This window comes from Capsicum annuum, chromosome 3, assembly GCF_002878395.1.
Source record: "Capsicum annuum cultivar UCD-10X-F1 chromosome 3, UCD10Xv1.1, whole genome shotgun sequence".
Classification (NCBI taxonomy): Eukaryota; Viridiplantae; Streptophyta; class Magnoliopsida; order Solanales; family Solanaceae; genus Capsicum; species Capsicum annuum.
Window position 1 is genome coordinate 243,008,505 of NC_061113.1, and position 26,320 is coordinate 243,034,824.

Consider the following 26,320-nt stretch of genomic DNA (forward strand, 5'->3'; position numbering starts at 1 on the left):
TCAGGAATTTCTCAAGTACCCACACAACTGATATTGAAGCACTTAAGGAACAAAAAAAAAATAGTTGGTCAACACACATTTTGATCACTTTGTACCTTGCAAAACAATGTTTTATTGTATGCAAGGGTTCAGCTTACTTTTTCATCATGCCTTTGAGTTGCTATTCCCATGTTTGGTGCAGAAAATGTTTCTGAGCTACAAATATTACTTCACTTTCCTAACCGCAGTTTGTGACGGTGTATGTGGCCTGGTAGTAAGGGAACACAGGAAAGTAGAGTCAAATATTTTTCCTTCTCACATGGGAATACTACCATGTGGCCATCAGGAGAGTGACAAAATTATGCAAGCATCTACAAATTCTCTGTGAGGCTACTGGAGCCAATGTTGTAGCAGTAGCAAGCTACAAGGCTCTTATGGCTTTGCAGGACACTGCTAAGGAGATTCTGTGGACACCAAAGTAGTGTCGCGAGGTCTGTCAAGTATTCAGAGTATGTGAGGAAGTTCTTTGTACGTTCAGCTATGGACTTTTGACAATGATGTTGATGCAAGTCTTTACAACTCGAACCTTGAGGACAAGGTTCTTACTGGTGCAGGAGGTATTGTTATGAATGTGCCTGGACTAGTATTGGCAAAGCAGCTCAATATCAGATTAAGTGGCTATGTTTGGGATCCGGGTTGATAAATAGCTCAATCTTGGGTCTATGATTCAGGGGATGGAGAGATTGATGTGGATTTCTCTCACCGTATTGGGGCAGGTTGGATGAAATGGAGGCTTGCTTCGGGGATTTTATGCGATAAGAAGGTGCCCTCAAGCTCAAAGGCAAATTCTATAAAGCTGCGATCCGGCCGGCTTTGTTGTATGGAGCGGAGTGTAGAAGTTCTCAATCTCGCGTAATACCTAATCAGGGTTGAGCTGAAAATCCTCTAGATTATGCGTGGAACTATAAAAGTTAGCATAGACTATAGTATTTTGAATTCAGCTAGTGTTAGTGAAGTTAAAATGCATGTTTCTTAGCTCACTCAGGCACTCAGGTATGCTCATACAGACAAAACACTTGAAAAATGTTCGAACACGATATATTCTAAAAAATTAACGAGGACTACAAAAAAGAACAATTTCCTTTATTATATTACATTGAAAAGATACAAATAACAGATAAAACCAAAGTTGAACTAGAGAGCCTTTTGATAACCATCAATCCCCTCAAAGACAATATTATTGGTTTCATAATTACTGGGGGAAGATGGCAATACTAATTAACAATACAGGGACAACAAATTATCTCACCTTATCAAAAGAATAATAATACGGAGACAACAAAGTATCAACTAAGAGAAGCTGCAAAATTTAGAGCCGGGACAATCCAATAGGATGATGTATGACAATGTAATTGTAGGCATCAAGAGTCATAAAATCATCCAAGACTGAGGCAGTGCATAGCCTTGTGAATAACTTGCAAGCCTCCTGGTACATTCCCTTCTTGAATTTCTCGTTTCCAACTTCTCTCTCAATCCTAGCCATTTCTTCCTCCACCACTCTTCCAAACAGGTCTGCGTTCACTTTCACCCCAAATCCATCTCCATCCAATTCCGCACCATATTTCAGCCACTGCCAGATTTGTACTCTGCTAATCTCAGCTGCGGCAGCATCCTCCAAGAAGTTGTAAAGAGGGACACAGCCAACCCCTGTCAGCCAGGCTGCCAAGTACTGAATTCCCACTCGGGTGTTCAGCCGGAGGCCCTCCAAGGTACAGACTCCTCTCGGCCTCTGCAACAGGTCTTCTTCATCAAGGATGGATGCATCTTGGCGCTTCATGGTATGTATTTGGTTAGGAAGGTTGCCCATGATGCTAGTGAAGACTTCCATGCATGATGGAATTAGGCCAGGGTGAGCAACCCATGTTCCATCATGCCCCGCCTTCGCTTCTCTCAGCTTATCCTTCCTTACAAGTTGCAATGATGCCTCATTAGCTTCTGGATCATCACTAATTGGAATATGAGCTGCCTGTTTCACGGATTCAACATAGCTATTATGCATCAATTTGATCATGTACAATAAGATTCCAAATTAGCCTACTGAAAAAATTGGAAACTACTCCAAATGTTTTTCTTTCTTCCAAATATTGTCAAACTTATCCAAAAATAAAGTTGGTGTTTGGTTGATAGTCATAAGTATCGAAGGACGACAAAGTTGCAGCCAACACACTAACCGGCTTAGGATTTTTCGTACATATCAACAACACTAAAGTCTTTCCTATTGTAATCCTCCATGGCTCATGTCGGAATGATCATGTGCATACTTCCTAACATCAATAACATCCTACTAGCGTGCTAATGTTTTAGCGTCCATATAGTTGACATGTATGCAATTTGTTTGAGTTCCTAGTCTTAATAATGCAAATATTCTTATGTAAAATTATTTAACAGAACATAGAATTAAAAAAGAAACCGAAATAATATAGACTTACCATGCCTCCCATAGCATGGACGCCACGCTTATGACAAGTGTGGATGAGCAAGTCGGAATAACTCCTCATAAAGTGTTGATTCATGCCAACTTGAACCCTATCTGGGAGAATGCGATCTGGCTGAGCCTGGACAGTCTTGAGATAGCTGAAAATGTAATCCCATCTACCACAGTTGAGGCCAACAGAATGGTCCCTCAGTTCATACAAGATTTCATTCAGCTGAAACACAGCTGGAAGTGTTTCAATCAGGACAGTGGCCCTAATGCTTCCTTCCTCAATTCCTGCCCATTTTTCTGCCCTCTCAAACACATTGTTCCATATTCTAGCTTCCCTGTTCAGACAAAAGAAAAACTGCTACATTTCCTTGGAATATAATTGTCAAGACTATATAAATTTACTAACAAGAACACAACTGACCTAGAATGTTCCATTTTTGGAAGGTAGAAAAAGGGTCCAAAGCCCTGTCCTTGGGTCTTGCGGAAGTTCGCATGGTTTTGGATAAAATAGAGGCCGAAGTCGACAAGGCAACCAGTGGCAGGTTCACCATCAATGAAGATGTGAGCTTCTGGCAAGTGCCACCCTCTTGGGCGCACAAACAACTTAGCTGTCTGATCATTCAGTTTATACACTTTATTTCTGGCTTGATCATGGAATGTTATTGTTCCATTTATTGCATCCCTCAAATTTATATGGCTTCTCATTAGATTCTCCCAGCTTGGTGACAGTGCATCTTCAAGGTCCGCCTGCGGAATATTATCTTGGTGAAATCTACAACTGCATCACTATGATATGTAGGAAGTAAAACAAAATGCACATATTCTAGATATGCTTCCACTCCAGATTGAGGTTAATTGCTTACATAAAGGTCCAGTGCTTTTCGGATAGGTAGTTTATAGTTTACTCTGTGGGTGTCTTATTTTTTGTTATTCTCTATTGGTGTGTTATTCCATCTTGTTTCTACTTCATCTGAGGTAGTGATATGGATTGCGTAAACTTTACCCTTCCCAGACCTCACTTGGTGGGAATCCACTGGGTTTGTTGTTGGTGTGAAGGTTCAGGTGCTACCTTTATTTTTGCTCATATTATTTCCCTCAACACTGGCTTTTTTTGGATTTTTATTCTTCTATTCAACTATTAACTGTTAGTCATACATGACAGATTACGTATGATCCTGTGTTACAGTGGTGATTATTGTATCAAAAATCACGTCTCTTAAATTTGGTTACAATGGCTGCGTGGATTACCCGAGTTCTCCTTTATTTTTCATTCCCCTTTTCTTAAAGCTTAAGGCTAAAATTTTGTCGTCAATACTAGTTGTACTTTGAGTCGAGAGAGATATTAAGTAAGAACAGTATTGTGAAACACCGGATTTACCTTATATACACATTAAAGTTGGTCTTAATTTTAATTATCAGAAGTTTTAACTCATTGTAGCATGCATTGCTTGACTTAATACTCTTCATTACTCTTAAGTGACGTGATTTAACTCGATGTCGTCATCCTAATCTCTATTATCATCGCAGTACTTCTCTGAAGCTATTGGACATTTTAGGAAAATAAGAAATGGATACATTATGTTAGCGAAATGTGATAGGGGGGTTTAGCATACCATGAAAACTTTGGCTCCAGAATTAAGGGCATCGATGATCATCTTCCTCTCGGGTGGTCCAGTAATCTCCACCCTGCGATCAGCTACCGCCTGTGGTACAGGAGCACACATCCACTCTCCTTCCCTAATGTATTTGGTTGTCGGATCAAAACCCGGCAAACCTCCACAATTGTACCTCATTTTGGCCTCTTTCCGGCACTCCATGGCATACTTAATGTGGTTCCTGAACTCCCTCTGCAAATCAGCAACAAATTGCAAAGCATCCCTAGTCAAAATCTTGGAAAATTCAGGATCATATCTTCCCCTAATGTCCACTCCCTCAGGCACATCATAACCAATAATTCTGCTGCTCTTTTTTTGAACTGAGTTATTGGGTTGATGGAATGTTTCTTCAAAGCTAGCCATTCTTTTTTTCTTTTGGTAATTTCAAATAAACAGTTAATGTACTACTTTCTTTTTTTCCCTCTCTCAACAATCTAGCTTGCAGCTTGCTCCAATTTATAGGGGGGAAATGGGAGCTTTAGCTAGCGTTATGGCCATGAAATTTGATTAGATTGTGAAAATTTGATCTTCAAATATCTTTAAGTTCTCGAAAACCGGCTTAGATCATTCTTTCGTTTTTTTTTTACTTCCATTCTTAAAACTTCAAATTTTTTTCAAGTAAAATGCATGTTAACGCAACTTTAAAAACTCAAATTTTTACGTTTCTACTTGAAAATCTATAGTGAAATAGGAGCTTATATTAGTAAAATTTGTAATATGTGAATCATGAGTGGAGCCACCTTAGGTGAAAGGTGGTCTGATGAACAACCTTAGCTGGAACGTTATATGGCATGCATAGATTAAATATTAGCTATTATGCTGTGTATATTTAATTATGTAAATCCTTAACATAACAGGAAAAAAATATTCACCCCCTCTGTCAGTGATGTGGATAGCTACTGAGCTCATGATTTTCTTTATTTTTTTTTGGCTGAGAATAATAATAATATGTGGGATATATTTGGCAAAGCTTATCGACATGTGCTTATAATTTGTGGATAGCTACAGATTTCATGAGATTTCTTTTATAAGATATTTAGCAAAGCTTATCAATATGTATTTGGTTCTAAAGGCCCTTATCTTCTAGCTTGTGTCCTGATATACTTAATTTATTTTGAGGTTTGTCATTTTATATTCATGCGTTTAGTATCACACCGTAACTACTCATTATTAGTGTTTTTAACTTTAATGACTGGCAACATCAAAGATTATGACCCTATAATCACCCAGTAATCATATATTTAATAAGATAAGAGAGAAGCACCCAAGGGTGTGGCCTAGTGTTCAATGAAGTTGGGATGAGCACCATGAGGTCTCAAGTTTAATTTCCAGCTTAAACAAACACTAGGTGTTTTCTTCCCATCTATTCTAGCCTTGGTGGATAGAGTTATCTGGTACCTGTTGCTGGTGGAAGGTGGCAGGTATCCCGTGGATTTTAAAAAAAACATAAGAGAGAAAAGTACTACGTACTATACAGTACTCTATTTTTTTTTTTCTCCTTGGCTAGCTAAGAGTAGATAGCAATGGGGCATACTAGTTGAAACAAAGAGAAGTCGATGCTCCACTTCTCAACTTATCAAAGTCTTTTCCAAATCCAAGGAGCCAAATAGTAAATTCTTGTAATGCTTGATACTTTTGATGACTACTTCTTCCAACCAAATATCAGCACATCCACCTGATTTGCTTAGTGCTCTCTCTGTTCACTTTTACTTGTTTATCGTGATATTCATATTAATTGGTAATAGTAAAACATAAACACATATGTAAGTTACTAAATAGGGATAAACATTTTCCTAAATGAGTATAGTTTTGTTACACTTTTTACCAAATAATGATGATAAAAGAAAGTTTATTGCATGGGTGCAAACATCTTTTTCTGCGGAATGCCGCATAATGGTGACTACTGCCTTTTCCATAAGCCAAAAGGTGCTGGCAAATTACAAATTACTCAGATACTATAATTCTATAAATATGGATTCATTGAAATATAGCTTGGTAGGTGGGGCAGAACTTATCCTTGAATATATAGAGTCTGGTAGATGGGTGGAATAATTCTATCTAATCAACACGGAATGCAGCTTGTCTGTACCGAGTTCACGGTATTTTCGATGTTGAACATAAATTTATACGTAAAAAATTTCATTAAAATTACAGTATAAATATAAATTCATAACTTAAAACTGCGGGACACGTAGAATCTAAATCTGGGACCCACATCTGATTCGGACGGTACGAATTTTTGAATTTCCAATTTCATAGCTAGAAAAATAAGTTTGGGGGGCCATATAGAACATGGTGAATAAAGAATAAGTGCCCACATATCTGGGCCATGAACATAGGAAAGCCATAATATGCCAGCTGGGAAGAAATTTCGTGTCCAGTGAATTTCAGAAAATAGAACGTGCCATTGATGGAGATGGTGACTAAACCAAACAAGAAACGAAACCAGAGCCATAGACAAAAATACAAGTGAAAGGGAGATTTTTAAATCTATACGGCCCAACATAAAATACTACGTCATATGAAAGCATTAATTAGAAATAATATAGAAGGTGATTATATTTAATTATGGACTAAATCGAGTATAATGTTGTAGAATATTTTATATTAGGGTATGTGACATAAATATTTTCTCTCAGTAGATATAGCGTAATTTTCACAAAATCTAATTTCATTCATTTTTAAAATGTTTTTATTCATTTTTTTTTGTATAATCTAATTTTACAAGCCATCTTTGCTCCTTTATTTTTGTTTCTTTCTTAAATTTTTCTCTTCTTTTTGTTGCTATATTGATTAAAAAAAAATTTGGCAATAATCAGTGTGTGTGTATATAGATATATATTCTTTCACTAAGTTAGGTTTTAAGAAATATACTACTGATTTTAGTATTTATCTCAAGTATGTCTAACTATTTAGCTTTTTTTATATTTTTATTAGTGTAAAAATAGTTAGTTAATATTTTATCTTTATATTTTGTTGTCTCTTTGAAAACAAAAACAAAGAAAAAATGAAGATAAATTAACCTAATATTTATCCAACTAAAGAAATAATTATTATACTATTTATTATTACTTAGATATTATCACGGATCACCGAATAAATGAAATAAGGAGGACATGTCGCTGTATTAAAGTGAAGCAATTCACGTGAAAAATGCTCCGATAGAGGAAAATGACCCAATTAGTTGCCAAATTGAGCTTTCATCACCTACCACAAACCGGGATTGGGTTGGGCTGCATGGGGAAGTGGGTAACTGATTTCGAAAAATGGGCTGCAAGGGAAGGAGATGGGCTACATGGGAATGGGCTGATGGGTAGTTAATTTGGGCCGAGAGTACATGAACAGTTCGAGGTTTACAATGCCATGCACATATAGAACACAAAGGCCCTTGGAGTTAGAGGTTCACATGTACTAGGAAAAAAAACAAAAGGAAAAATTTCAGAAATAACAATTATAGAGCCTTAATTGTAACTTTTATAGCAACAGTTTCATAATTACGAAAAATAACAAATTGTATTTCGTATTTATGTAAACAGTTGCTATACAAATACATATACAACAAGATTTATTGTCCTTGTTTTACTCAAATTAATTGAGTTAAATAAGGAATAATTATCCCATCTAATTAAATTTCCATAAATTACTCTTATTTAAATTAGTAGATTACTTTTCCAAATCAAACTCAAATATGAAGATTATTATTTTCATGGTCTTCAAAATTTCAAAAAATCATTCTCTTATATCTCTAACTATTTTTCTTGTTATTTTTTTTATTTTTTTATCTTTTTAAATTTTAATTTCTTTATATTTTCTCTCTTCTACTTCTCTTTATTTTCCTCATATTTGTTTTCGTTTTCTTCTCTTCTTTTTAAATTTTTTTTCGCTTTTATTTTTACACTTCTATTTCTAGTTTCTATTTATCTTTCTTTTCTTTTTTTTTTTTCCTTTTTCCCTTTTTTTTTTTAAAACTTTATTTTTTTCTATTTTTTTTCTTTTTCTTTTACTCTTCTATCTCTATTTTTTATTTTTAAAAGACAAATATCTATATCATATATACATATTCAAAAAATATACAAAATAAATAGACATACAGATCTGTATATGTATTTACGATAAAAAATATACAAATATATCTGCATATGTATTTACAGAAATACATATTTGACTCACATGTATATATAAACGTATAGGACACAAAATCTTTATATCAAAAATGACAATTATATACATATACATATAGGTAATAAAACAATACATGATACATATCTTAAATAGTAAAAGAAAACAAATAAGTACATATGTTACCCTCTAAAATGACATAGTATGTACAGTTTAAAGACAAATCCAACACCGTATTTTGCATATGTATTTACAGAATACATACCTGATCCATATGTTTATTCTTATTTTATATGAGTCACCTTTATATTTCGCAAATACATATGAAGATATATAGTATAGTTATGTTTGTTACTGTTTAATATGAATATGATATGTATTTTGTAAATACATATGTATGTTTTGTACTGAATACATATCCAGATCTGTATGACTATGTATTTTATATGTTTTTTGAATATGTGTATGTGATATACATATTTGTCTTTTCAAAATAAAAGTTACAGATAGAAGAGTAAAAAAATGAAAAAAAAATATATATAAAAAGAAAAAAACGAAAAAAAGAGAAGTGAAAAAGAAAAAAGGAAGAAAGAGAAATAGAAGTATAAAAATAAAAGAAAAAAAATTAAAATAAAATAGGAAAAAGAAGAACAAAACGAAAACAGAAAAAGAAAAAAAAGATACGAAAAGGGAAAAAAGAAGAAAAATAGAAGAGAGAATATAAAGTGGAAATAAAAAATGAAAAAGAAAAAAATAAGATGAAAAAAACTAATAAAAAAAAAAAGGTTGAGATATAAGAGAGTGAAAGACAGTAACGATGTTTTATATTGAAATCTTGAAAATCATGGAGATAATTATCTTCAACTATGAAAAAGGAAAAAAAATGAAAAAGAGAAAAAAAAGAAAAGAGAAATAGAAGAGAGAAAATATAGTGGAAATAAAAAAATAAAAATAAAATAAAATAAAAAAAATAAAATTATAGAAAAATAAGATGAAAAAAAAGAAGGTAAAAGATATGACTATATTTGGAGTTGGTGAAATAGTGGAGTGAAAATAAGAAAATGTAAAGTAGCGAGAGTAAAACATGCGCTTGCCTATGCTACTCTTACTATAAACTGTAATTTTACAAAAGTATTTTTATTTATTGTAATTATAGTCTTAAGCATGCTACTTTTTGTGATTTTTCCTAAAAGACCCCACCGTGTATTGTACGCAACTTTACCTTGTATTTCTGCCAGAGGCAGTTTCTAAGGCTTAAACCCGTAACCACCTGGTCATATGACGACAGACGTTTTTACTCTAAGGCTCCTCTCACATATGTACTAGAAAAGTAGGACCAAAAAATGAACAATTGTCTTTTATTATTATTATTATTACATGGAAAGATAGCAGTACTCACAATAATACTGATGACGGAGTGATTGAAAAGCAAAGGTGAATAAGAGAGGCATAAGATAATTTAGCCATCTTCTCAAAGGCCAAATTCCATTTCCTACTATTATTGCTGGGATACATGTCTACACCTGATTGATCGATTTAGAGTCGGGACGAACCAATAGGATGATACATGACAATGTTATTGTAGGCATCAAGAGTCAGAAAATCATCCAACACTGGTGCAGTGCATTGCCTTGTGAATAACTTGCAAGCCTCCTTATACATTCCTTTCTTGAATTTCTCCTTCCCAACTTCTCTTTCAATCCTAGCCATTTCTTCTTCAACCACTCTTCCAAACAGTTCCAAGTTCACCTTCACCCCAAGTCCGTCTCCATCCAATTCCACGCCGTATTTCAGCCACTGCCAGTTCTGGACTCTGCTGATCTCGGCTGTGGCAGCGTCCTCCATGAGGTTGTAAAGTGGGACAGAACCCGCTCCTGTCATCCAGGCTGCCAAGTACTGAATTCCCACTCGGGTGTTCAGCCGGAGGCCCTCCATGGTTCGGACCCCTCTTGGCCTCTGCAGCAGGTCTTCTTCAGTTAAGACGGATGCATCTGGGCGCTTCATGGAATGGATTTGGTTAGGAGCATTAGCCATGTTGTTGGTGAACACTTCCATGCAGGCTGGAATTAGGCCAGGGTGAGCTGCCCATGTTCCGTCATGCCCTGCCTTCACTTCTCTCAGCTTATCCTTCCTTACAAGTTCCAATGCTGCCTCGTTAGCTGCTCGATCATCTCTGATTGGAATTTGAGCTGCCTGTTTCAAGGATACAACAAAAGCCAGTGTGCATCGAATTGATCATATATCAAAACGATTCCAAATTAACTTAAATGCATGCTAATGCTTCCTTTTCCATATGGTTGGCATTTATGTCATGTTATTGAGTTCATAGTCTTAAATCTTAATAATACAATTATGTAATGTCAAGGGCTAATCCATAACAATTGCCTTAGTTCGGATTGTCTTCTTCAACTCGGAAAAATAAAGTTGGAATCGATAGTAATCATGGATCAACATACTGTGATGAACTAAAAGAACATAAGATGGTAAAAAGGGGTTGATATTAACATACCATGCCTCCCATAGCATGGACGCCACGCTTGTGACAGGTATGGATGAGCAAGTCGGAGTAACTCCTCATAAAGTGTTGAGCCATGCCAACTTGAACTCTATCAGGGAGCAATCGATCGGGGTGAGCCTGGAAAGTCTTGACATAGCTGAAAATGTAATCCCATCTACCACAGTTGAGACCAACAGAATGGTCCCTCAGTTCATACAAGATTTCATTCATCTGAAACACCGCGGGAAGTGTTTCAATCAGGACAGTGGCCCTAATGCTTCCTTTCTCAATTCCAGCCCATCTCTCTGCCCTCTCAAACACATTGTTCCATATTCTAGCTTCCCTGTCCAAACAAAACAAGAATTGCTATATTCTCTTGGAGTATAATTCTCAAAACTGCTTAAATTAACTAATAACATACAACACTACTAACCTAGAATGTTCCATTTTGGGAAGATAGAAAAAGGGTCCAAGTCCTTGTCCTTGGGTCTTGCGGAAGTTGGCATAGTTATGGAAAAAATAGAGGCCAAAGTCGACAAGGCAACCAGTGGCAGGCTCACCATCAATGAAGATGTGAGCTTCTGGCAAATGCCACCCTCTAGGACGCACAAACAACTTAGCTATCTCATCGTTCAGTTTATACACTTTGTTTCTGGCTTGATCATGGAATGTTATTGTTCCATTTACTGCATCCCTTAAATTTACATGCCCTCTCATTAAATTCTCCCAGCTTGGTGACAGTGCATCTTCAAAGTCAGCCTGTGGAATGTTATATCAGTAAACTCTATCAAATGCATCACTCTCAGGTTAACTACTGTTGGTGAATATACCAAAATGTGTAGTAAATTACAACTGAAATTAAAATGAACTGAAATGAATAAATGAAGTGTTGATAAAGCCATTGTTTATGTTAACAAGCTCTAATCTCAATCAATTCAATCAGGTGAACCTTCATTAAACAAATAGTACTTTTTACAAATATTAATTATAATTGTATCGTGAAAGCACAAGTTCAATTTACGTACATGTTGGCACGGTAATGAACTGGTTCAACTTATCAACAATCTTAACTCGTTATAGCAGGCAACTTTAAGCTTACTTTACACTGAAACTAAACTCGTGTGAGGGGATTGTTTACGTACCATGAAAACTTTTGCACCAGAATTGAGAGCATTGATGACCATCTTCCTCTCAACTGGTCCAGTAATCTCCACCCTCCGATCAGCCACCGCATGCGGCACAGGAGCACACACCCACTCTCCTTCCCTAATATACTTAGTAGCCGGATCAAACCCCGGCAAACTGCCATTATTATACCTCATTTTAGCCTCTCTTCGACACTCCATAGCATACTTAATATGGTTCCTGAACTCCCTTTGCAAATCAGCAACAAACGTCAAAGCATCCCTAGTTAAAATCTTGGAAAATTCAGGATCATATCTTCCCCTAATGTCCACCCCTTCAGGCACATCATAACCAATTATTCCACTGCTCTTTTTCTGAACAGTGTTAGTAGGTGTAAGGAATGTCTCAAAGCTAACCATTTTTTCAAGAAACAGTTTTAGTAGCTGGCTGGTTGTTGTAATGCAAGAGGTATAGATTGGTGAAATTTATAATAATGTGGATAGGTACTGATTTCATGATTTCCTTTATAATATTGTAATGGGGATAAAGCTTATCGTTATGGGTCTAAATTTAGATGATAAATTATAGGATGGCATTATGTGCGTCAGATGATAAAAGGATCATGCAGTAGGTGATCGTTTTCCTTACGTGCTTCTTGATATGTTCAAAACAAGGATAATACTGGGGGGGGGGGGGGTGTCTTTTTGATATTTGTGCCAGCCTCGGGAGTTGGGAATTTGTTAGGGATATTGTAAGTATTTGAGAAAAGAAGACTGACTTGTTTGACAAGTGGCATAGTTTGGAGTTTCTTTCTGACGTTTGTTTAGGAAAATTATCAAGTGAATTATTTGTTTGTTTATTATTCATTAAGGACATAAATTAAACACTAATTTTTATTATTGTCTTTTTGATCATTTCAAACGGTTCACATCAAGTGAATTGTTTGTATATGATACATCCCCTTACAAAAAATATTCAAGGACATAAATTAAACAATAAAGATAGTTGAGAACATATTTCCCTCCCGGTTTCAATTTAGGTGCATTGTTTGTCTTGACATTTAAGAAAGAAAAGAAGTTTTGAAAATCTTTTAAGTAATAAATAAGATTAACCAGGTCGACCCTGATTAGTTACAGTGCCTTGTTTTACTGGAATTATATATCGGAGCTTATAGTTATTGAGGTAAAAGGTTCTTAGCAGTGAATTGTATATCGTGTATATAGGAACAGAGGTTCATAGTCTAAGACTCATCAAGCCACCAACTTGGATCACATAAGCAACCACCAACTCCCACTCCCTCCAAAAAGGAAAGAAAGAAAAGACAGGCAAAAATGGAAAATGACAATCATGGTGCGCCTGAATGGCATGACAAAATAATATAGGTATGTGTTGTGACGTCTATGTTATTGTCCCGGAATAATGTGTAGAATTATTTTATCTATGTTTGGTTGGATGTACTAGTTAGTCAAGAAATTATTTATCCCACCATTTATACCTCAATGATGAGATAAGTTTATTAGTTAGCTAATCACGCAATTAATTATCCCGGGATAACTTGTTCCCAACCAAACGACTCTTCAATAATAAAGCACTGAGGCAGCATCTCACACTTGGTAATCTCTATATAAGCTAGTATTAGTATTACAGAGATCGAACAACATTGCTCTGATCAAGAATGATATAGTTTGTGTTTTGTAGAAAACAAGAATAACTTAGCTGTATACAGAAATCTCCATGTTTTGGACCAAGATAAAAAGTGGTATCCAAAATATATGGGACTCTAGTAATTAATTTTCATTAAAAAGAAATAAAGGTTACTAGCTCTAACTATACCCTGAATAAAAAGCTGAGGGGAACTGCAATGCACATGAAGTGCTAATTGGAGTTACTTGTATGCAGTCTGGTATATGTCACCTAACTTTTACCGTTAGAGTCATCCCGAGAAGAAAAGTAACCAACGTCATCTCAACGAAGAAAAGCGTGTTAATGAGTAATCGATCAACCCTCCATCCATAAATGCTAAAACCACCAGGGTTAGACTCCACATAAGCCACTGCAACGATAAAAGCAAACTAGACATTATTTGCTGTCTATGTGAAAAAAAAAAATATTAAGAGATTGTACTGCAGAAGTTCGTGTAGATCTGATGGAAACATAACAAGAATGATATGCATATGAAGCAAAGAAATGGGGATGTAATTGAAGGTTGGGTGATCTAAGAAGATGAATCTAAATTGTCACTTGTTATGAGATACATAAAATACAATGGCCAATATTGTGCATAGCATATGTCCTGCTTCCAAATCTACTTTTCTAAAGGTCCCACAACCATAAACCAAGGGATGCAACACTGTCCCATTACAATTTACATATATACAATCATAAATATTATGCCCACTGCACTTGTATAATCAACTCTTACTAACTTGGAAGTGTTTAATCTTATGAGACTCGCTTCGTCTAGGGGCTTCCCCACTTGTCAGACTAGTACTGATAACTAAGTGGTAATCTGTATTGGAGAAGTAAAGGCAATTGAGATTTTTACTAAATGCAGTTTGTCATAAAGAATCTAATATTTCTGGCAGAATAGAACCTTAATTCATCTGACTTTGCTCGTGATTAGCAGGACTCGAACTCCAATGCAATAGAACATACTTGAGCAAAATTATCTAAATAAGGGAGCAAGTTCTAGCCAAATAGTGTCTTTTGGCTTCTACGAGGACACAAGAAGATACATGACCTTGTAAATTTTCAGTACATTTGCAATAAAAAAAGCTATCAAACTGTGAAAAATATGACATCCCAAAAAATGAAGATTTAGATGTAGAGCATCAGAGTAACACTTCACTAATAGATCTATGGATGAGATACCGACGAAGTAGTTCTACTGTAGGGGCTTCAAAGAGTTATGCTGAAGTTTCTTGAGAGGGTATTGATGATCAGGAAACCATGTTATGTCTTTTAAAGACCAATATAGGCATGCATTCGAAGACACTTCAGAGGACAGATTGGTATCCTAAAGAGATAATGATTTCAGAGCAGCAAACATGTGAATAAAAGAACTAGGCACACTAACACTGTCACTTTTATTGTCATTCATGGATAATTTTAGCAAGAGAACTCACACAACCAATCAAATGCAGGAAGGTAACAAACGAGATCTCAAGAAAAGACTATGGCATATGCATTATACAGGAATATCAATCATTCTGACAATGTGGACTATTTACTATTTCAGTTTACAATTTGTTGAACAAACATACATCCTACATGCTGGAAAAGAAAATAAAAGATATTAGTTTTTCAGTGAATCAAATCATTAAAGTTGCAAAATTTTCTTGTTATTTGGGAATAATAGGAACATAATACAAGCATAAGCACCGCAAGTTTCAGCAAAAGTTTGGTTTTGCATACCAAATGCTTGTCTCTTGTGATATGACGACATAGTAGAAGTGAGTTGTACATTTGTGGGTGGAAGCAAACCATCAGCGGACTCCAAATCACCTTCTGAATAATTTACAGATAACTGGCCCACTGTTTTTGGTGTTTCAACATTTCGATTATCAGATGAAAGTTCGGAGACAGAACCATCGTTGCTATTACAAGTAACTAGTGCATGCCATCTACTCGCTATGGCTCCAAGGCCTTGTGCTCTATGTGATATCTTTGCAGCTGCATTCAGACATATAAGTAGTCCAACCAGTTGAACAATTGATATTACCTGAATATGAAGTTCAATGAAAATAATACAATCAACCAAGTAACAATTTTAATATGCTCTGGATGAGAATAACCACTAATATGATGTTTTATTTCTTAAGTTGACAAAGAAAACACACAAGCACAAGATTTGATGGTCTAGATACACAAGTCTCAACGATATCGAACGCACTTTTCAGCCCCACGTATAAACTAAATTGGCGAGAAATTCAAAGTAGAATTGCCATGGTAGCCTTCACCTGGGAATAGAAGACGAAATGCCTGAACAATCAAATTTACCGCAAAGCCAATCATGAGGAGGATTTGAACTTAATGAGTAAATGCATTAACATTTACAAAATTTGAATCTTAAACTCCTAGATTATCTCTTGGTGCATAAAGACAATTAAAGTACTTGATAATGAAAGCAAATGAGAATGTGATTGGTACTTAATATCATAATGCTTACCGCAAAATCACCAGCATTAATGAAGTTGACGATTCCTTGGTTTGTTGTTGTCTGTAATAGAACTATACATTGACTTACTGTGACTATCAAGTACTCCAAGAGGAGGAACATCCTAAACCGGTGGCTAATTTTACACACATAATAGGTCAGACGCATATGCTCATTGATGTAAACTGAGACATCCATATCCATTTCCAAAAGCTCGCCAAAATGTTCGAAGTGTATAACTTGCAAATTGCCAACCAGATGAAACAGAGCTGTTCCCACAATAAAAATAATGGTAGAATATGCCCATGATACAAGTGAACCAACCACAATTCCAATTGACCACCATATAGAACCATCATAAAGAGACACAGCTCTAGTGACTTCACGAGCTATCTTCATCAAAAAGAAAATTGTCATCCACGAAACCACCAAATAATAAAAGACCTGAAAATAACAAGTTACCTTAGATTAGACGTTCACTAGGATAATGATTTTTTATTTTACAGTACAGGCTGAATAAATAAATAGCTGATGAACATGAACCCCAAATAACGGATTCAATGTTGTGCAAAAAATTTAATGTGAGATTGACAATAATCACAGAGTTAACAGTGCCAAAAACACACCTAAAGTATCCCGACTTTTTGGAGTTTCATACCTGAGCTATCGCATACTATTACCAAATGTTTATCGAACACACCTTAACTATCATTCATTCACCTTTCCTAACACAAATATCACTAAATGTTTATCACTACTCACATCAACTATCAATTATTCACATTTCCTAATGTTTATCAAAGCACACCTCAACTATCATTTGTTCACTTTTCCTACCTGAAATATCAACATTGCTCATACGGGAAAATTGAACAATGGATAGAGAAATCCTGTGAGTACACGTCGTGGTTTTCCTCCCTTGAGCAAGAGGTTTCCACGTAAAAACTGTGTGCCGATTTACTTTGCGTTCTTGTTTTGCTTGTTTTGCTGTTACTTATTACTTCTTAGGGACCTGGTCCTTCAGTGGTAGTGAACCCTTGCGATTCAACAAAATATCACTAAATGTTTATTACTACACATATCAGCTATCAGTTATTCACATTTCCTACCTGAAATATGACTAAATGTTTATCAAAGCACCCCTCAACTATCATTTCTTCACTTTCCCTACCTGGAATATCATCATTGCTCTCATTGCTCATGCAGGAAAATTGAACAATGGATAGTCGAAGTGTATTTCGATAAACACTTGGTAAAGTAGGTATAAAAGTCAAAAAAGGGATAACTTAGGCATGTTTTTGACCCTAGAACTCTAATCTAAACTTGTATTGAACACTTACCCGTATCTTCTTAAGATAGAGCTCACTAAACTGAGTCAACTGACCATGATACCGATCCACAAAAAGCAATCTCCTGATGCGATATTTACGGAGATTATGCGAGATGCACAAAAGCGATACAGCAGCAGCAACAGACTGACATACAAGAACCTCAACCTCAAAGTCATTAATCTGATACAGTTCACAATTAGTGCAGTAACCAAAGTACGCTACGAGAAGAGGAACAACAATGGAGAAGACAATAAACGCCAGCCAGGATACGGCAGCACTGAAGACGGAGTGCTGGCAGAAACCTAACAGTCGGAGGAAGCGTTCGAGTTTGTTTAAGGAAATGTCGAGATCAGTGAAGATTTGAATAGCGTCTATGAGTGACACGTGTATCGAGTTGTCGTCGTCGGTGGCACCGGGTTCCGGTGGACGGCACTCGGCGGCGGCGGCCATTGCCGGGATTAGCGGCTGAAAAAGCGGGAGATCGTTAATGGTTTGACAAGAATATGTTAGTGAACCGAGAGATCGGCGGGTTTATGGGTCGACAAAATTCTGGATTTGTTAAGTCTTTTTCATCAGTCCAGATTGAAAAGCTGCACTTTCCTTTTTTTTCCGTTCAAATAATTTATGTGCAGCTTTAAAAAAAATACGCCAATAGGTAATCTACTATTTTCTATTTATTTAAATTTCGATAAAAGTAAAATTAATCATAATATTTATTATTTTTTATCTATAATTTATATCGATATCGACTTCCTAAAATATATAAGACTGCTAAAATATATCGTAAGAGAATTAATTAATACTTTTTCTAAAATATAAGAGACTCCTAAAATATATGGTAAGAGAATTAATTAATATTTTTCTTTCTATTGTTCAATTAAAAAAATACTCATAGGATAAGACTTTATTGATTAAGGAAATATTTCTATAAATATTGAGATGTACGTTAAACTAAGAACAAATCAATTTGCCTATTGGGCAAATATAATTGATTGATACTCATCTAACTTAATTCAATCAATTGAATCAACTTATTCACTATTTTTGTCAGCACAATAGAATTCAACATGTGTTTATATATCAATATATATATATATATATATATATATATATATATATTCTTTGTTTTCATTCAAAATCATTATTTAGGGTTAAAATATTCGTTTAGATAAGAATTAGTTGGATCAATCGAAGCTTTGTGATCACTATTATATATTTTTTTTTTATAGTTTATAAGTCGTAGATGAATGTTGGTTGGCTTTGAAGAATTTCTTATGTAAAGGTTAGGTTTAATTGTATTGTTTTTATATCTTTATTATCTTATTATTTTATTTTAATTTACATATGCTAGATGAATGTGGGTCGGCTTTGAATTTTTTTTTAGGTAAATGTTAGGTTTAACTGTATTATTGTAATTTCACTATTAGTTTATTATTTTATGGTATTTTACAGTTCGTAGATGAATCTCGATCGGCTTTGATAATTTTTTGTGCATAAACTTTAAGTTTAATTGTATTTTTTTGATATTAATTTTATCGTAATATTTTGTTGTAGTTTACAGATGATAGATAAATTTTGATCGACTTGAAAAAAAAATTATGTAAAGGTTAGGTTTAGTTGTATTATTTTGATATCTCTATTATCGTATTATTTTGTTATTATTTACAGGTGGTAGATGAGTGTCGGATGACTTTGAGAAAATTTTCGTGTGTAAAGATTAGATTTAATTGTCTTATTTTGATGTATCTATCATTGTGTTGTTTTGTTGCATTTTACAAATGGTAGATAAATGTCGATCGATTTTTTAAAATACTTTCGGTAAAGATTAGGTTCAATAAATAAATTATACATCTTTACATACTCAAAAAAAATACTAAATTTAATTATTATATTCGTCTTTATTATTTAATCAAATATCTTATTTAGTGTAATGTTTGAACTCATTAAAGTAAGGTATACATGCCTTTTAAAATTTTATTTTTATCTTTAATCAAATGATTTACATATTTAAGGATACAAGGATTACTTTAGATTGCAAATTAATCTTTTATTTTTTATTAAATATCGTATAAGTCAAATAATACCACATAAAAGCAAATGGAAAAAGTAAATAAGTATTTCATTCAGTTTATTTTAGTTGGTTTATATTTCTTCGTCCATATTTACTTGTTCCATATAATAAAATTTTAATAATAAAAACACAACGGTTCAAACATTAACATCTAGAATTTAGATTCAATTCCTCATATTGTCAGTCTAAGTATTTCACTAAAGTCATTTATCTTTTTTCTGTTCCAATAATATTATTCAACTTTGTACATTTTTCTTATAAATTAATAATTACTAAAATAATCCTTATTCTTAAAAAAAATAAAAATAATCCCTTAAGTTCATTTTTGATTTGGAATGATCCGTGTTCTTTAATAATATGAAATACTAATAATTTTTTAATTATAAAAATAGTGTGTGTAATTTTAATTCAACTTCTAGTTGTAATATTAAAATAACATAGTCCACCATAAAATATGATTGATACTTAAGAGTTCAATAATAAAATAACGTTTTCTATTTATTTATTTTATGATTAATTTTTATTTTTTGATAAAATAGTTTAAATTTAGTTGTTACCTTCTTCTAAAAATTATTCAGAAAATTCATAATTCATATATAAGACGGTGAATTCCTTCAACCTCCCGGCTCTCTAGCTAGTAGAAAAACAATCATATATAAATATTTTAAAGAATTTCTATAATAAATTTAAAATATTGATAAAGGACATCGTGATAATATCATAAATCAATCAACATCAAATAAAATTAGAAAAATTCATATAAGCATTGTGTAATTTAAAAATATTAAAATTTTTAAATATTCTTTTTGTCAATTTTGTAATATTATTTGGGAAAAACTATATTACCTCTTCAACTTGATTTTAAAAACTAAATACATCACTCAATTTTATTTTTTTTGCTTTTTAATATTATGATATGTCTTTTTAAATTTCATTACTATCTCCGTTTCATTTTAGTTGGACGTTTTACTAAAAATAAATGTCTCATATTAGTTGATCACTTACTAGATCGAAATAGAATTAATTAGTTTTTTCCATAATATCCCTACAATTCATAGTATACATTAAAATGTGAACAATATCAATTTCAATATTCATTTCTATGCTCATATCATTAATATTGCTAAAGGGTAAAATAGTAAAATTTTCATTAAATTTATGATTTCTTAATCAACATTTAAAATGAAATGTGTCCAAATAAAAAGGGATAGAGGGAGTATGCAATGAAGTAAAAATGTGAAATATAATTGGAGGCTTATTACTATTTTAAATAAAAGAATAAAGACTATTTAAATTCATGATTTAACTTAAAATATGATTTTGTTCATATTTTTACAAAGAATAAAGATTATTTTAACGATTGTTAGTTCGTAAGGAAAATGCACAAAGTTAAATGATATTATTGGTGTGAAAAAAAAAGATAAGTAACTTTAATAAGTCATTTTCCTAAATTGAGAGACAATATGAGAAATTTGACTCCTAGTTTTTATATAAATATGATTAAAATTTTAAAAATTTAATGATGTAATTATACTTGTGCAATTAAATAATTCTAATTTTATTATTTTAATGCTAAGAACAATTAAAATTCCTTAAATAAGAGAGGAATATATTTTAATTATTTTTCAATATGCTTGACATATTTCTAACTTTTTCTCATACACAGTCGATCAATTTATTATTCACTTCAAAATTAATTTAAAATATTCTAAAAGAATGAAATCACTTTTCTATTCGATGGTAAAAAAAAAAAAAAAAAAGTAGGGCGAAGGGGATTCCTTAAAGCATTATGTAAACCTTGTCCCATTTGCTAGTAGGTAGTAATTCGCCGATGATGGTTAAGGAACAAACAAACTATCATCCTCTCAAAATGAGCGGAATAAATTGAATTTGAATGAGTTAATTATAGGTAAAAATGGATCAGTCTAAACTGATAAATAAGCACATGAGTCCAATTTATTGAGTGTGGATTCTCAGTGATAAAATAAAAAAAATAATTCTAAGAATAAGACGAAGCAACTTCTTTAACTTTATTTTTTTAATACAGATCATTCAAACTTGATTTGATTGAACGAGTTATTTTTTTGTGGATTAATTTAACACATCTTCTAAGGAGACTTATCTAAACAAAATACAAAATTCAAATCCTATTTTTTCTTTTTTTGTGATGTAAATTGCCACAAGATACGTTAGCACGTAAGTTAGTTTAAGCTTAGAAAGCAACATTTCATTTGACTGAATCACAATTCTTTATTCTTTCTTTATTTTTTTTTTCCCTCTCATCTGTTCTGCGATTTTTGCCCCTTTTTTGATCCAGTCAATCACTGTAAGTCCGACATCCAAACCCTATTTTTTTGATATATTTTTTGAGTTTTTATTAGATCGTTAATTGTTTTTAATTGATTTATGTTAGTGATTTTATTGATTTTGTTTTTTTTGTTTTTTTTTGTTTGTGCGTTTTTGATTTTGGATAAGGGATTGATGTAAAGTTGATTTTTTTTAATTGATTTATGTTAGTGATTTTGTTTTTTGGGGTTTTGTATTTATGGGTTTTGGATTTTGGATAATGGGTCAGTATAAAAGTTGGAATCTTTTTTCGATTTAAGTTTTTTTTTCTTTAAATTGATATATGTAAGTGATTTCTTGATTTTGTCTGATTCTGTTTTTTTTTGGGGTTTTGGATTTGTGGGTTTTTGATTGTGGGTTGGTGTAAAGCTGGAAATCTTTATTTGATTTTGAGGGGAAAAGGGGGATTTTTTGAATTTTTGATTTTTGATTTCTGTGTTGATTTGATGTGGTTGTTTTTGAATTGGATCGAGTGGAAAAGGTTGATGTTTTTGTGAGTTTTGACTTTGTTGGTTAGTTGTTTTTTAGTTTTGACTTGGATGTGTGTATATAATCTTTTTAGTGGTTCTTTTATGGATTCTGTACAGCTGTTGTATTAGCTGTATTTTTTTAAATGACTTGGGGAATTTGTTTTTAAACCTTGCCCAGACCCGACCTTGTGAGATTATGATACAAGTATGATCGTGATTGTGGATCAATATGTAATGACTCAAGCTCGGGTGGCTGCCCAAACAATGAAACACGCTTTGAAGTGTAGAGATCAAGTCCCAACACTCCAAAGCCATCCAATATGCACACTCCAAGGCCTCCCCTTTGTCTTGGCTCATTAAGAACATTTTAGTCATTTTGTATTAAATTGAAACCTAGGCTATAAATAGAACATGTTAGGTCATTTTGTCATAACTTAGATGATATTTTGAGAGCTCTTTGAGAGTGTTCATACAATTGGATATCACTTGTAACGTGTGGAATCACTTGTGTTGGTTGCTTGGGGATTTTGTTCCCTTGAGGTCACCGTAAGAACTTGATGTTATTTGTATAAATTCTTGGGTTTTAGTGTTCAATATACACTTTGGTTCATAGTGTTTGTGCATTGTGTGTCAAGTTATCTATCATTCTATCTTATTATTGTTGTTGTGTTCATTCTCAGTTTTGGGTGTCCAAACCCGAGACCTTATTGTGTCATTTTTGTTCTTGTTATTGTGTTGTAATCTTAGTTTGTGGCTCGCTAATTATAGGTGTTGAACACCTTAGAATCTTGTTGTTATCGTGCTTGTATTGTTATTGTATAGTAAATTCGAGAGGGGTCACCAAAAAGGGTCCTCGGTTCTTCAAATCATGGACTATTTTGGTGTGTGTTAGTGTCTTCCTTGTCGATCTTGTATCATTTGATATCAAAGCCATCTTTGATTTTGTTTTAACAAGATCAATCTTGGGTTTGAGAGTTGAAAAAAAAATTTAAAAATAAATTAAAAAAAAAGTGAAGGGTTCTTGAGATTGTTCTTGGCCGAAAGTTGGGTCTTGTTGTAGTCTTGGCCGAGACATTTTCTTTGTGACTAGAGCTTGTAGTCTTTTGTTTGTTTAGATTGTTTCTAGTTTTGGTTTCTTTCTCACCAACACTAAAAATGTCTTGATCTAAAGGTTTGAGCTTATGTTGTTTAACTTGTTGTAAACTTGAAGTTGGCCATGGGTTGATATTGTTGTTCTTGACTGAGTGGTACAATTGTTGTGGACTTGGAGATGAATATTGGTGGAGTTGTTGTTCTTGAGAAATTATTGTTGTGATCTTGTTGTTCTTGAAATGTCTTGACCAATATAAAGTATAACATAGATCCAAAAAGGTGTAAGATAAAGTTGAAAAGTTGTTGGTGAAGAGACTTGAACACATCACTTCAAAGACTTGTCAATCACTTTTTCATATTTCAAGGACCTTGTTTTGTGGGAATAGTACAAGTCAAGTCTCTCCTTTTTGAGTGAATTTGAAAAAGTTTCTAAGACTTGAATTTTTCCACCAAAAGGCAAATTCTTCCATTCCAACTTGTATCAAGACAAAAGCTTCAAGTTGGTGATTAAAATTGTGTGGGACCGTGACCAGTTACGTGGCTACCACGTCATCACGTTTTACTGTTCACGCAACATAATTAAGCTCAAATTTTTGATTTCTTAGTTTCTAATCTTTGTTTCTTAGTTGCATTTTGTTGATTCTATTGCTAATTAGTAATTGTCTACTAGGCTGTAAATTAGTTTTTGGGTCCGTTTATTCGTGTCTACATTTCTTTGTGTGCTTTTATCTTTTTGAAATTCGTTGTAGTTTCTTTAGTTTCTTGGTTCAAGTCCGTACGTATTTTCTTTGAGTTGTTTCAAAAGAGAATCTATTCCGACCTCGAGCCCCAATTGGTACCAAGTAATCTGCTTGGAGTATAAACGAGTTACCAACACTTGTGAGGCCAATTGAGAGGCATTTCAAAGTGTGAGAGCTTGAGAGCTTGTGAGGATGTTTTCTTTTCTAACATTAACTAGTTTGTTGTTTTTTGTGTTTTTGTTTTAGAATTTCTTTTGTTAGGAACTATGGCATTGGAAAAGGTGACCATGAACGATTTGATGGCTGCCATAATTGATATGAAACGTGACCTTAGTAGTTGAATGGAGAGAATGGAAAAAATAATGGACCGAGTGGAAGGAAGAATGGAAGGGACGGAAAGCTCTCTTTGCAAGGAGTTGGATAACTTGATAGAGAATCCAAGTCTTCCTAATCAAGTTCCTGTGAGTGGACATGCTACACATGAGTTACAAGGTAATCAAACTAACTCTTGCACTCTAGTGAATGAGGCTAGTAGCTAACTAAGTGTGAATGGTAATTTGTCTTTAGGTGAGCCGAATATGCCTCCATTTGGTGATGATAATGTCCAACTTGAGATTGTCGATACACTAGTTGATCCATCTAGTGTTGAGGCCATTGTGGCAAGTGATAGTACATTGTCTTATGGAAGTCATGAAGACCAACTTGTGTGTTAAAATGGTGATGTTGAACATGTTGGCCGATTGACTATGGATGACCCTCTAGTTGTTTTTGTTGTAGACCATGCTAGTATAGAGGGGATATATGATTGTACTAGTGGTAGTATTAGAAAAAGGAAATGCATCCTAAACCCGTGTCTATGGACACTCCACCCATTTGATCCCGGTGATTATTTGAAGTATGGTGATGAGGATGTCTTTTGGAATGACTTGAATGTGCATGGAATTTATGGCCTTCCTATCTCGGCTTTCAAGCCTATTTGTTGTTCCAAGAAGAGTCTATGTTTTCCACTTGATGAACAACTCTTATTCCTTGTTTCTTATCACACTTATGTGGATAGACTAGTTGACTCTTTCTTGGGAGGGTATTCGGGTAAGAGGGATGTTTGGGTGTATGTGAAGTTTGAGCCACCTTGGCAAGATGTTATGATTGATTACACTAATCCTAACTCTCATACCTTGAGGAACTTGTGTTTGCTTGTCCTTCCTATTATTTTGCAAGGTTCAGATTTGAGGTTGAATTCTTTTTCAAAAAGGGGAGGATGATACTAGTATGATCGTGATTGTGGACCAATACGTAAAGACTCAAGCTCGGGTGGCTGCCCAACCAATGGAACAAGCTTTGAAGTGTAGAGAGCAAGTCCCAACACTCCAAAGCCATCCAATATTCACACTCCAAGGCCTCCCCTTTGTCTTGGCTCATTAAGGGCATTCTAGTCATTTTGTATTAAGTTGAAACCTAGGCTATAAATAGAACATGTTAGGTCATTTTGTCATAACTTAGATGATATTTTGAGAGCTCTTTGAAAGTGTTCATACAAGTGTGGATATCACTTGTGACAAGTGTGGAATCACTTGTGTTGGTTGCTCGTTTTGAAACGTTGGTTGCTTGGGGATTTCATTCCCTTGAGGTCACCGTAAGAACTTGATGTTAGTGTTCAATATACACTTTGGTTCATAGTGTTTGTGCATTGTGTGTCAAGTTATCTATCATTCTATCTTATTATTGTTGTTGTGTTCATTCTGGGTTTTGGGTGTCCAAACCCGAGACCTTGTTGTGTCATTTTTGTTCTTGTTATTGTGTTGTAATCTTAGTTTGTGGCTCGCTAATTATAGGTGTTGAACACCTTAGAATCTTGTTGTTATCGTACTTGTATTGTTATTGTGTAGTGAATCCGAGAGGGGTCACCAAAAGGGGTCCTCGGTTCTTCAAATCATGGACCGTTTTGGTGTGTGTTAGTGTCTTCCTTGTCTATCTTGTATCAGATTGCACTGGGTATGTTGTTGTTTTTCTCAACTTACACTATTAGTTTTAACTCTTTTGCGGCGACAATTATAGTTTACGAGTGAATGGATTGTTTGATTAGAACGGAATGCTTATGTTTCAAATTAATTCATTGCGTTTTACTTTGTTGCGGAAGGTTGATGTTTGTGGATATAAGAGTTTGACTTTGTTGGTAATTGTTTTTAAGTTTTGATTTGAATGTGTGTGGATAATCTTTCTATGGTTGTCCATGGATTCGGTAAAGCTGTTGTAT

General features: G+C 33.9%; 3 protein-coding genes and 1 long non-coding RNA gene across 5 annotated transcripts; 1 reads left to right on the forward strand and 3 right to left on the reverse strand.

Annotated features, from left to right (window-relative positions):
* Positions 1–1,105: 1,105 nt before the first annotated feature.
* Positions 1,106–4,932, reverse strand: LOC107862684 (malate synthase, glyoxysomal). Its single transcript, XM_016708319.2, has 4 exons — positions 4,078–4,932; positions 2,886–3,211; positions 2,469–2,799; positions 1,106–2,005 (listed from the first exon to the last, which is right to left on the reverse strand). The coding sequence occupies exons 1-4, from the start codon at positions 4,480–4,482 to the stop codon at positions 1,349–1,351; spliced, it is 1,719 nt and encodes a 572-aa protein (XP_016563805.1). The 5' UTR covers positions 4,483–4,932; the 3' UTR covers positions 1,106–1,348.
* A 4,650-nt stretch (positions 4,933–9,582) lies between these two features.
* Positions 9,583–12,584, reverse strand: LOC107862685 (malate synthase, glyoxysomal). The gene is made up of 4 exons (XM_016708320.2): positions 11,878–12,584; positions 11,169–11,494; positions 10,748–11,078; positions 9,583–10,431 (listed from the first exon to the last, which is right to left on the reverse strand). The coding sequence occupies exons 1-4, from the start codon at positions 12,277–12,279 to the stop codon at positions 9,775–9,777; spliced, it is 1,716 nt and encodes a 571-aa protein (XP_016563806.1). The 5' UTR covers positions 12,280–12,584; the 3' UTR covers positions 9,583–9,774.
* Positions 12,585–13,464: 880 nt separating this feature from the next.
* Positions 13,465–17,997, reverse strand: LOC107862686. The gene is made up of 4 exons (XM_016708321.2): positions 17,357–17,997; positions 16,029–16,460; positions 15,275–15,581; positions 13,465–13,913 (listed from the first exon to the last, which is right to left on the reverse strand). The coding sequence occupies exons 1-4, from the start codon at positions 17,795–17,797 to the stop codon at positions 13,771–13,773; spliced, it is 1,323 nt and encodes a 440-aa protein (XP_016563807.2). The 5' UTR covers positions 17,798–17,997; the 3' UTR covers positions 13,465–13,770.
* A 3,093-nt stretch (positions 17,998–21,090) lies between these two features.
* Positions 21,091–24,897, forward strand: LOC124897141. Of its 2 annotated transcripts, XR_007053783.1 has the most exons (3): positions 21,138–21,744; positions 22,413–24,558; positions 24,634–24,897. It is a non-coding gene; the product is annotated as an uncharacterized LOC124897141 (long non-coding RNA). The 2 variants fall into 2 exon arrangements; XR_007053782.1 differs by having other exon boundaries at positions 21,091–21,744; positions 22,413–24,897.
* Positions 24,898–26,320: the final 1,423 nt, after the last annotated feature.

What these genes read in the sequence shown, in the direction of transcription:
- LOC107862684 (XM_016708319.2), bottom strand. Translation starts at nt 4,482, where the DNA reads ATGGCTAGCTTTGAAGAAACATTCCATCAACCCAATAACTCAGTTCAA. An exon ending in CTGGAGCCAAAGTTTTCATG is followed by an intron (nt 3,212 to 4,077) that starts GTATGCTAAACC and finishes AATATTCCGCAG; the next exon opens with GCGGACCTTGAAGATGCACT. An exon ending in TCCATGCTATGGGAGGCATG is followed by an intron (nt 2,006 to 2,468) that starts GTAAGTCTATAT and finishes TCCGTGAAACAG; the next exon opens with GCAGCTCATATTCCAATTAG.
- LOC107862685 (XM_016708320.2), bottom strand. Translation starts at nt 12,279, where the DNA reads ATGGTTAGCTTTGAGACATTCCTTACACCTACTAACACTGTTCAGAAA. An exon ending in CCCAAAATGGAACATTCTAG is followed by an intron (nt 11,079 to 11,168) that starts GTTAGTAGTGTT and finishes TTGTTTGGACAG; the next exon opens with GGAAGCTAGAATATGGAACA. An exon ending in TCCATGCTATGGGAGGCATG is followed by an intron (nt 10,432 to 10,747) that starts GTATGTTAATAT and finishes TCCTTGAAACAG; the next exon opens with GCAGCTCAAATTCCAATCAG.
- LOC107862686 (XM_016708321.2), bottom strand. Translation starts at nt 17,797, where the DNA reads ATGGCCGCCGCCGCCGAGTGCCGTCCACCGGAACCCGGTGCCACCGAC. An exon ending in TCTATCTTAAGAAGATACGG is followed by an intron (nt 16,461 to 17,356) that starts GTAAGTGTTCAA and finishes TGTTATTTTCAG; the next exon opens with GTCTTTTATTATTTGGTGGT. An exon ending in TCACAAGAGACAAGCATTTG is followed by an intron (nt 13,914 to 15,274) that starts GTATGCAAAACC and finishes TTATCGTTGCAG; the next exon opens with TGGCTTATGTGGAGTCTAAC.